This window comes from Balaenoptera borealis, assembly GCF_965194805.1.
Source record: "Balaenoptera borealis genome assembly, chromosome: 19".
Taxonomy (NCBI): Eukaryota; Metazoa; Chordata; class Mammalia; order Artiodactyla; family Balaenopteridae; genus Balaenoptera; species Balaenoptera borealis.
Genome location: NC_138878.1, coordinates 62024966 through 62036475, shown reverse-complemented (window position 1 = coordinate 62036475; position 11510 = coordinate 62024966). Strand labels below are relative to the sequence as shown.

Here is an 11510-nt window from a genome sequence, read left to right as displayed (position 1 = left end):
CCCCCATCCCCAAAGGATCTAGACACCCACCAGTTCCCCAAGAATCAAGCATCCAGACACTACTCCTCTCAAATGGCTTTATTTCCCCAGTGTGGGGAGCTGTGAGTGGGCTCTGGTACCTCAAGGACCCTGCAGCCTTCTCCAGCCCAGCAGGCTGTGGTACAGCCTTGAGAGGCAATGCCTGGGCTCCGGAGGCTCATGCTTCCAAAGTAGGGCTGGTTCTGGGAGGATCCAAGCCTGCTGTGGTTTGTATGGATGACACTCCCTGCAGTGATCGTGACAGTGGCCGAGGTGGTAGTCCGTGGGCATGAGGTTCACCTCAAGGACAAGGTCGCCAGGTGCAGGGGTCAAGGACCTGCTAGGCCTTACTCTGGGAGCAAAACTCCCTATGGCAGCTACTCTTTGAAGTCCACCAGCAGGGCTCAGTCTGGGGGAAGAGAGAAGAGGTGGTGGGCATAGAGGCGAAGACAGAAGAAATAAAGAGACTGGTAAAAACAAAGATGTACAAAAAGCCGAAAGGAGACCGAGAGTGAACCAGGGACTAAGGAAAGCCAGTTAAAGAGAAAAACACTCAGAGATAGGGGAAGAGAGACCCGGAAAGCAGGGACACAGACGTGGGTAGTGATAGACGCCAGAGATACACACAGGTACACCACACACACTGACCTTTAGGCCCAGGTGAGGCTGGGGGCAGCGGCCCCCCTGGGGGAAGTAATGCAGAGCGGCTCAGGGCCTCAGCTACCCAGCCCAGGACACGGCTACAGTACTGGACCTGGGGAGCAGGGAGGACATCAGGGCACCAGACTGGAACCCTACTGCCCCTCATCCCAGCCATACTCCCCCAGCCTGGCCCGGGGTCCTCACCTCCTGTTCCAGTCCTTTCAGACGCTGCTCGTACTCGCGGATCTGTCTCAGCTGCTGCAATGCTGTGTCCACCCTGGGGATCCAGGGTTTCAGGTCGGTGCCTGCAGCCTACCAGCCCCGCCCACCTTCGAAGACCCGCCCTCTGTAGTTCAGCTTTCCTCCCTAGCATTCTAGGACCCTGTCCCCGCAGGCTCCGCCTCTAGCCTGGGTCTTTGCAGGATCTAAATCATGGGATCGATTCCTGAAGCCAAAAGCCCCGCCCAGAGCCAGGCCCCGCCCTCACTTCTGCGATGTGCGCTTCAGACTTTCAGAGTCGCTCTCCCGCTTGTCCCGAGCTCGCTCCAGCAGGAAATTCTCCTTTTGCACTGACTCCCACGTCAACAGCCTCCGCTCTGCTTCCTTCGAGAGGTGGACCCCTGGACAGTGGGGTCAGGAGAGAGTCAAAGGGCTCGCCCGCTCCTAGACCCAGCTTCCCCACCCAAAACCATGAGCTTTGGTGATCTCCCAGACCACGCCCCTTCGCCGTTCTAGGCCTCCCACTAATATCCCACGCCCAGCTCCCTGACAGACTAAGCCCTGCCCACTAGTGCTACTGGGCGTCCTCCTCCAGCCTATACATGCTCGTCTTTCTCTCCAGGTTCCGCCCCCTAGGTTTCTCTCTTTTGGGCCAAGCCGGCCTCTCACGAAAATGCTCGATGACTGCTGAAGGTGGCAAGCTGGCCCGGCGCCTGCGAAATCGACGGATGAGGGAGAGCACGTGCGAGATGACGATGAGAGGCGGAGCCAGTGCGGGCCGAGAGTGAAATTCCCGGATGAGGCTGTAGCGCTGCGCCTTCCAGTAGAGGTCGCTGTTGCCCTGTACTTTGCCGAAGGTATAGCTGTGGGGACCAGAGATCAAGGGTCACTGGAGGTCAACGCCCCTTCAGGAAGAGAGGATGAAGATTAGCTGTCAGGCAATATCTGTTTGAAGCCCAAGGCAGCAGGCAGATGTCAAGATCAATAAAGTTGGAGGTTATTACAGGACGCAATTAGTAGCTGGGTTAGGAGTGTCCAGGGTCAGATGTCATAGGTCAAGTTGGGAAAGCTATCATGAATTAAGTAGAGATTGGAGTCAGGTTCAAAAGTCAGCCTGGACACAAATAATAAAATAGGAAATGAAAATGGGGACACTACTATCAACCTTATAGAAATAAAAAGGATTATAAGAGAATGCTATTAATAATTGTACACCAACAAATTAGATAACCTAGATGAAATGGACAAATTGCTAGAAACACACAAATTACCTAAACTGACTCAAGAAGAAACAGGACAATCTCAAAAGACCTGTAACAAGTAAAGAGATTGAATCACTAATTTAAAATGTCCCAACAAAAAAAGCCCAGGACCAGATGGTTTGACTGGTGAATTCTACCAAACATTTTAAAGAGATTTAACACCAATCCTTCTCAAACTCTTCCAAAAAATTGAAGAGGAGAGAACACTTCCCAATTCATTCTATGAGGCCAGCATTACCATGATGATATCAAAGTCAGATAAAGATATCACGAGAAAACTACAGACCAATATCCTTTATGAATATACATGCAAAAATCCTCAACAAAATACTAGAAACCTAATTTAACAACATATTGAAAGGATTGTAAGTGGGATATATGCAAGGAATGCAAGGGTGGTTCAACATACAAAAATCAATCAATGTAATATACCACCTTAATAGAACATAGGAAAAAAAATCATGTGATCATCTCAATTGACATGGAGACACAGAAAAGGCATTTGACAAAATCCAACACCCTTTCATGGTTACAAACAAACAAACAAAACAAAACAAAAACTCAGAAAAGTAGAAATAGAAGGAAACTTCTTCAACATGATAAAAGGTACTTACGAAAAACCCACAGCTAACATCATACTCAATGAAAAAAGACTGAAAACGTTCCCCAAAGATCAAGAACAAGACAAGAATGCCCACTTTCGGGACTTCCCTGGTTGCCCAGTGGTAAAGAATCTGCCTTCCAATGCAGGGGACGTGGGTTCAGTCCCTGGTCGGGGAACTAAGATCCCACATGCCGCAGGGCAACTAAGCTCGCACACCACAACTACTGAGCTCCTGCACCTCATCGAGAGATCCCTCGTGCCGCAAACTACAGAGCCCACACGCTTTGGAACCCGCGCACCACAACTAGAGAGAGAAAAACCCGCGTGCCACAACAAAGAGCCCGCATGCCGCAACTAAGACCCTACGCAGGCAAAAAAATAAAGAAATATTAAAAAAAAAAAAAAAAAGAATGCCCACTTTCACCACTTCTATTCATTATACTGGAAGTTCTAGCCACAGCAAGCAAGAAAAAGAACTAAAAGGCATCCAAATTGGAAAGGAAGAAGTAAAACTGTCTCCACTGACAGATGATATAGCCTACATATAGAAATAGAAAATCCCAGGGACTTCCCTGGTGGTCCAGTGGTTAAGAATCCATCTTGCAATGCAGGGGATGCTGGTTCAATCCCTGGTCAGGGAGCTAAGATCCCGCAAGCTGTGTGGCACAGCCAAAAAAATAAATAAATAAATAAACTTTCAAGAATCAAAGGATATTATCAAGAAAAGGAAAAGACAACCAACAGAATGGGAGAAAATATTTGCAAATTATATATGTGATAGGAGTTTAATATCCAGAATAAAGAACTGCTACAACTCAACACTAAAATACAAACAACTCAATTTAAAAAACGGGCAAAGGGGGCTTCCCTGGTGGTGCAGTGGTTAAGAATCCGCCTGCCAATGCAGGGGACACGGGTTCGAGCCCTGGTCCAGGAAGATCCCACATGCCACGGAGCAACTAAGCCTGTGCGCCACAATTACTGAGCCTGTGCTCTAGAGCCCGCGAGCCACAACTACTGAGCCCACGTGCTACAACTACTGAAGCCCGCACGCCTAGAGCCCATGCTCCGCAACAAGAGAAGCCACCGCAATGAGGAGCCCGCGCACCGCAACAAAGAGTAGCCCCTGCTCGCTGCAACTAGAGAAAGCCTGCGCGCAGCAATGAAGACCCAACACAGCCAAAAATAAAAATAAATAAAATAAATAAATTTATTTTTAAAAATGGGCAAAGGATTTGAACACACATTTCTTTAAAGATGTGCAAATGGGCAATAAGTCCATGGAAAGATGCTCAGTGTCACCAGTCATTAGGAAAATACAAATCAAAACCACAATGAAATAACCAGTTCATGCCCACTAGAATGGCTAGAACCTCTTAATAAGGTAAATAACAACTGTTAGTAAGGAAAGGCTAAACATAGAATTACCATATGACCCAGCATTCTATTCTAGAAATATACCCAAAAGAAATAAAAAACGGAGACTCAAACAGATTTGTGAACAGCAATGTTCATTGCAGCATCATCCACAATAACCAAAAGATGGAACCAACCCAAGTTTCCATCATCAGATGAATGGATCAACAAAATGCCTTATAACAATACATCAGTATTATTCAGCCATAAAAAGGAATGGAGTGGCGGTACATGCTACAACATGATTGCACAATGAAAACATTATGCCAGACACAACAGGACAAATATTGTATGATTTCACTTACATGAATCACCTCCAAGAGGCAGATTCATAGACACAGAAAGTAAATTAGAGGTTACCAGGAACTGGGTGGGGGAGGGGAAAATGAGGCGTTACCCTTGCTTAATGGGTACACACTTTGTTTGGCGTGATGAAAATGTTTTGGAAATAGATAGTGGTGATGGTTGTACAACATTATAAATGTAATTAATGTCACTGCATTGTGCACTTAAAAATGGTGATGATGGCAAATTTTGTTATATATATTTTGCCACAATAAAAAAAATTTTTAATCTTCAGCCTGGGCTCAGAGAGCAGATCAGATTCCAAAGGCCAGGTCAGGAGCAGACTCTAACTGGGTTTGGGACAAGCCAGCATTAGATTTGAATCAGAGTTCAGAGACTAAAACTAGAATTGCTTAGACTGGGATCAAGAATCATGCTGGGGGGGCTTCTCTGGTGGCACAGTGGTTGAGAATCTGCCTGCCAATGCAGGGGACATGGGTTCGAGCCCTGGTCTGGGAAGATCCCACATGCCGCGGAGCAACTAGGTCCGTGAGCCACAACTACTGAGCCTGTGCGTCTGGAGCTTGTGCTCCGCAACAAGAGAGGCTGCAGCAGTGAGAGGCCCACGCACCGCGATGAAGAGTGGCCCCCGCTTGCCGCAACTAGAGAAAGCCCACACACAGAAATGAAGACCCAACACAGAAAAAAATAAATAAATAAATTTTTAAAAAATCATGCTGGGGTCAAGGGTCAAGCTGGGATCAAGAATCACGCTGGGGTCAAGGGTCATGCTGGGTGAGGTCACCCAGATGAGGTCAGATCATCAGAGAGCAGTGGGGACTCACCTGAACATCGCGATGAGCAAATTGACCAGCAGGATGTTGGCCACGAGCAGGAAGATGACGAGGAGGACCAACACCAGCCAGTTGGCATAAAGCGAGACACAGGAGCCTGCCTGGGTCCTTGAGGGGCGCGCCCATAAGCCCTTCTCCGATGAACAGTTGTCAGGCTTCATGAGGCCCGCTGTAAAGGGAGATAGAGATGGAGCCAGAGAGACAGAGACCTAAGGAAGACAGAAATCCAGACGGGCATGGGAGAGCAGAGAGGGAGACAGAATCCCAGAAAGAGGGGGGAACAGAGACGCAAAGAGAAAGAGGAGGGGCCAGAGACCCAGAGATAGGGGAGAGAGAGGGGGGACTCAGAGGGAGGGTGTCACACCCTCTCATCCCTCCTCACCGTCTATGTCCTCCTGGGGGATCTGCCCAAAGATCTGCAGGTAGGGCCGGTAGAAGACCCGGCGCAGGATATTCGCAAGGTTACGGTCCTGGGGCCTAAGGAGCCCCTCCGTGGCCACCCCGTAGGCAATCAGCCACACGCCAAGGAAGAAGAGGAAGAAGAACACATCCTTCATCTGCAGAAGAGGAAGATGAGACCAATCCGGGCCCTGCCCTTCCCTACTCTGGCCCCGCCCCTGCATCCAAAGCCCCGCCTCCTTCCCTGACATTGCGTTCGAGTCCACGGCACCTTCCCTGGCTCCGCCCCTTTCCTCCTCTGGCCCCGCCCACACAAGCCCTACCGCACTCCTCACCATCTTGTTCACCATGACGATCTTGGGCCCCAGCTGTTTGTTGACTGTGAAGATGTGCAGCAGCCTCACCGTGAAGATCATGAAGTCGAGGCAGAGGACAGTACGGCCCAGGTCATACAGTCCTGCAGTCAGCCTGGGGTATGGGTGACGTGGCAGGGGTCATTCAAGGGTTACAGGGTGCAAAGGAAAACCCCGAGTCTTCCCAACACCAGGCTGAAGGTGAGGATGTGACCTCCCCAGGGCCAGAACTGGGACCCCCCCCCCACCTCTGATTCACCCGGGGTTTACTCAGATTTAAAATTTGGCACCCATGACAGTGCCAAGCTGGGCCACGCAGGGCGCTGGTACCCATTAAATAATGGCTGCATGAACAATGGCCTTAGCAAAAAACTGGGAGGTCCCTGTAGCAATCAAGTTGTGAAAACTGCAGGAATATTTGTCCAACCTATAAAAGGCAAAATATAGAGAGTTCCAGCAAACCAATAAGCAGAAGACAAACGACCTAACAGGAAATCGGATAAAGGATAACACACAATTCACAGAGGAAGGTCAAATGGTGAATAACATCAGCAATCCCTATGGGGAAAATAAAAATTATATCTCTATTTTGCATCATGTACTTTAACTTTGAAGGGATTAAAAACCTAGAGTAAAAGGGAAAACATCAAAATCTTAGTAAGAAAATATAGAAGAATTTCTTCATAAGCTTGACATAAGATAAATGTCATATAAGAAAAAGAGTCTTATATAGAGGACACAAAATCATAATAAAGGAAAAGACTGAATATTTAACTACTTTGAAATATAAAACTTATGTGTATTAAAAGATAACATAAATACGATGGACAGAGAAAGGCAAAATTTTCTGCCAAAAATACATAGCCTAAATTTGATCAGGAGGGAATACCAGACAAATTTAAACAGAGGCAAATTCTACAAAATAACTGGTCTGGACTGTTCAAAAATGTTAAGATCATAAAAGCCAAAGATGGACTGAAAAACTGTCCCAGATTAGAGACAATTAAGGAGACATGACAACTAAAGGCAACATGGAATCCTGGATTGGCTCCTGATCCAGAAAAAGAACATCAGTGGACAACTGATGAAATTTAAATAAAATTTCCTGGTTCTGATAATATAAGATGTTCACATTTGGGGGATCTGGATGAATTCTCTGTGCGGTTTTTGCAACATTTTTTTATGTCTCGGGGTTTTTCGAAATGAAAAGTTAAAGAATAAAAGAATGTTTAAAGAACATACAAAAGTGAAAAGACAAGCTGCAGACTGTAAGAAGATACTTAGAACAAAACCACCAAGGATTGGGATCCAGAGTATAAGGAGAGCACCTACCAAAAAATATATACATGCAAGAGATGGATGAACACAATAAATTAAAAACTGGGGCAAAGGATATGAAAAGACAGTTGACAGAGTACATGTGCCATTAGATATGAAAGATGCCCAACTTACCCAACTAGGAGTCAGGGATGCATAAATTAAAACAAGGAGAGGTCATTTTTCCCATCAGATTGGCAAAACATGTAAAGGTTAAATTGAGAGCTACAAAATTTTAAAGATTGAAAATATCAGGTATCATCAAGCATGTCCTCAAGGGGGCAGTGTCTTACCCAGATGGTGGGTGTGTAGCCGGAAGAAGCTATTTTACAAGGAAAGCAATCCACATCAAGAATACACATACCCTTTGACATCTCAGATGTAAACTATTACTTTGGAATAATAAAAAATTAGAAACAACTGAAATGTCCATCCGGAAGGGATTGGCAAAATAAAACGATTCATCCATTCAATTCTGGAGAACATGGGAAATTTCTCCCGTGTAAAATGAGATTTTTGGCATTTTTTTTTCCTGTCCAATAATTCTTCCCCCACCTAAAAAACGATGAGCTTGACAAAAATGTCTATCATTGGTATTCCTAAAAGGTGGTAGCACATGGTCCTAGCCCTTTCTTCTCAGAAGATACTTTATACAAAATACAAGGAATAAACAGAAGCACAGTGTTCTACAAAACTTTCTTATCTTGCTGTTTGAATAAATTATTCATGTCGAATTACTTTGTACCATTTTTAACACAGCACAGAGGAAGCATACCTCTCAGTGTGTCAACTGAGAAGAGAGTAGGGGGTCATTGCTGTGAACCATCCAGATTATAAAAGGGGGTGTCAGGACACTTCATCCCCTGTAAATAGTCACTAGGTTGTGACCACGAAGTTCTTTGTCTGCTCTCTTCAAAAGCAGTGGTGTCCTAACAGCTAGGACTTTATTTAAAAACAAAAAACAAAAAAACAACTCACCATCAGAGTACTGGACACAGAGCAGCTAATATCTGATTATAACTTCATGTTATCTCAAGTAGAAAATGAAAGACGCTTTGTAGAGAAATTTTTGGCCTAATTCTATCTCTTGAAGTTCAGAATTTTTGTCCCACTGCCTCGTGAAAGGAATTCATTCATTTATTAAATCTGGCAAGAAGAAGTCTGTCTTGTCTGCCTTAGCCAGCGAAGACTAAAACCCCTTCTTCAGGAATCTGATGCAACATTTTTAAAGAATAAGGAATATTTGCAAATACTGACATGGAAAGAATGTCAGGACATATTACAGAGGAAGAGAAGAGGTTGCAAAAGAATAATAAAATATAGTATCATCTGTGTATAATATCTGTGTATAAAAGAAGTAGGTAAATGCATAGAAAAAGAACAGGCAGGATGTGCACCAAACTGTTGATGGAGGTAACTGCTGAGAAAAGGAGGAAGCTTGAAATGGCTGAGGAAGATAATCCGTTTCTGTTCTATGCTCGTCTTCATTTGAATATAATCTTGTTCAATAAGGACGCACTTCTGCATTTCTTTGGGCACAGACTATATTCAAAGATGTTTTAAGTTGCTGGGAGACAAGATAGATGTGGCTTGAGGAGTTTATAATCTTGTATGAGGAGAGAGACAGCAAAAGCCATGGTCAAAGCACTATTGGGGGGACTCTCAGGATGTTAGAGGAACACAAAGAAGAGACCCAGAGTCTGGGTAGGAGAAAGGAAGACCTCCAGAGGCAGAGACAGCAAAGCTGAGGCTGAGAGGAAGTGTAGGAGTTGGCTTGGCCAAGGAGAGGAGGGAAAAGTGTTTCAGGAAGGGGAAACAGCATGTGCCAAGACCCAAAGACAACACAATTTATTCCCGAGGACATTTTGATTTGCCCTTTGCCCTCTCTCTGGCACCACACAATACAATCTAGAAACTATGGAAGAAATGAGCTAACATTATATAGCCCAGTCTGGGCAACAGAAAATAGTTGAGGGTAATTCCTCACAGTTAGTTTTTTGTAAATTAGCTAAGAAATAAGCAGAAACATTCAAGATTTTTATGGAGTAAAAAGTTGACAAAGCATTGAGGCCTCCCTGATGAAATTTAAAATTATGAAATTTGACCCAGGAAAACCGGACGTGCAAGAAATAAAAGCCACAAAGTAAAATTCACAAACACAGACCCTAGATTTTGGCAAAATTTGATACGGACAAAAACACAAACGTTGAACCAAATATTTGTTGTAAAACTTAACCCAAATAATAATTAATCAAGTTGAAATAATTTCAGAAACTGAAAAAGAAAATAATTGAAGCTACTTTCACTGCCCTGCAATGTAAAATCAATCAAGGCAGTTTAAAGTAACTAGAAAATAGTTCCTTGGTAAGAATCCGTCAGTACTGGTAAAATTCTGATTGCAATTTTGTAATTACGCAGATTCAAAATACCAAGGATCACGGTCAAAACCACTGGCCTTGTGAAGAAGGAACTGCAAGTCACTCTCAGACAAGCCAGAGTGTAAATGAAGAAAAGAGAAAGAAATCAGGGAGGCAGCCCTGGCAGAGAAGGGCAGGGGCTGAGACTCTGTGCATGGGCGCTGGAGAGCCCCAAGAAGCAGGGAGAGACAGGCCAGCTCTGGGTGTAGAAAGACCCTTGCGGGCCCTGTGGGGGATGGATTGGAGGGAAGAGAGGCTGGGGCGAGGGTCCAGGTGGGAGAGGCAGGCGTGGAGGTAAACAGGGGGATGAGACAGAGAAAGTCAGGGGCCAGGAGGATGGGGCCTGGGACCCAGGGCTGTAGAGGAAGAGGAGGGAGGAGGTGAGGGTGGCACTCGGTGTGTGGCCTAATGTCTGGGGTCCAGGACAGGGGTGCAGCTGCAGGGCCATGTTGAGGACTAGAGAAACATCCTGTAAAGTCCAGATCTAGAATGAAGAGCGGTGGGGTCCTCATTCTATCCTATCAGCCCTAAAGCCAGATATCCACATGTGAGCAAATGGCTTACAGAACATCTTTAGGCAGTACTTTCAATCAAGATGGGATTTTTTTTTTTTACGAATAAGCAGGGGCTTCCCTGGTGGCGGAGTGGTTAAGAATCCGCTTGCCAATGCAGGGGACACGGATTCAAGCCCTGGTCTGGGAAGATCCCACATGCCGCAGAGCAACTAAGCTCGTGCGCCACGACTACTGAGCCTGTGCTCTGGAGCCCGCGAGCCACAACTACTGAAGTCTGCGCGCCTAGAGCCCGTGCTCCGCAACAAGAGAAGCCGCTGCAATGAGAAGCCTGCGCACCGCAACGAAGACCCAATGCAGCCAAATTAATTAATTAATTAATTATTTAAAAAAAAGAATAAGCAAAGTTATTTTAAAACTGTGAATCACTATATGTATACCTGCAACTTATATAATATTGTACATCAACTATACCTCAATGAAAAAAAGAAAAGAATAAGTGGAGTTGGATTTAGCCTCTGCCTGCCGCAGGGAAGCCAAGAGTTGAGACCCCCAACCCCACCCCTCACCCCCATCCCCACTCCCACCCCCCCACCCCCAGGAAGGAAGGGTCAGAGGTCGCCATGGGCTGGGAGTGTAAGGTCACAGGGCACTCACCGGCAGCCCACGCCCAGGAGGAAGCAGGTGAGGGCCACCAGGTCGCACTGGTTCCAGGCGTCTGAGAGGTAGAGGTGCAGGCGGCGGCGCAGTGGGGCCTGGTGGGTGTCTGTCCTGGGGGCCCCCATGGCCAGGCTGCCCAAGCCGCCACCCAGCCCCTGGCGGAACTCCTCGCAGAGCAGGGTGAAGGCCCAGAAGTAGAGCAGCAGCTCCAGGGCGCTGGGCGTCTCGGGCTGGAAGTCAATGAGCAGCACGTGGGCGAAGAGCAACAGGAAGAGGAGGTAGCTGACCACGTTGCCCATGAAGGAAGTCACCGGCGCTCCCCAGAACTGGGGCCAGCGGCGCAGGCGCTGGGGGCACCCCCCACAGCAGCTCCTGCGGCTGGGCGGCCCCAACACCCCCAAGGGCGTCTTCTCAGGAGGGTCTGTGGTCCTGGGGGAGAGAGGGAGAGAAGGGAGAAGGGCTCAATCTGACCTCTGCACCTGACTGTCACCATTATCAGGACCTCTAAACTTTCATATCCTCCTCATCCTCCTTTCCAGACATTCCCCACCT

The 11510-nt window shown here is 46.6% G+C and overlaps 1 protein-coding gene across 5 annotated transcripts in view; it reads right to left on the bottom strand.

Moving 5' to 3' along the window:
* Positions 1-63: 63 nt before the first annotated feature.
* The window catches only part of TRPM4 (transient receptor potential cation channel subfamily M member 4), a 36245-nt gene continuing 24798 nt past the window's right edge, over positions 64-11510 (bottom strand). For 4 of the 5 annotated variants that reach the window (XM_082370315.1, XM_082370316.1, XM_082370318.1 and 1 more), the window contains 9 exons: positions 10956-11387; positions 6035-6167; positions 5683-5857; positions 5292-5469; positions 1549-1742; positions 1148-1280; positions 865-937; positions 667-772; positions 64-427 (listed from right to left, as the gene is read on the bottom strand). In XM_082370315.1, the coding sequence (XP_082226441.1) occupies positions 423-427; positions 667-772; positions 865-937; positions 1148-1280; positions 1549-1742; positions 5292-5469; positions 5683-5857; positions 6035-6167; positions 10956-11387 (1429 nt within the window). In that variant the 3' untranslated portion in view covers positions 64-422. Of the gene's footprint in view, positions 428-666; positions 773-864; positions 938-1147; positions 1281-1448; positions 1743-5291; positions 5470-5682; positions 5858-6034; positions 6168-10955; positions 11388-11510 lie in introns of those variants that run through there. The other variant, XM_082370317.1, reaches the window with a different exon arrangement.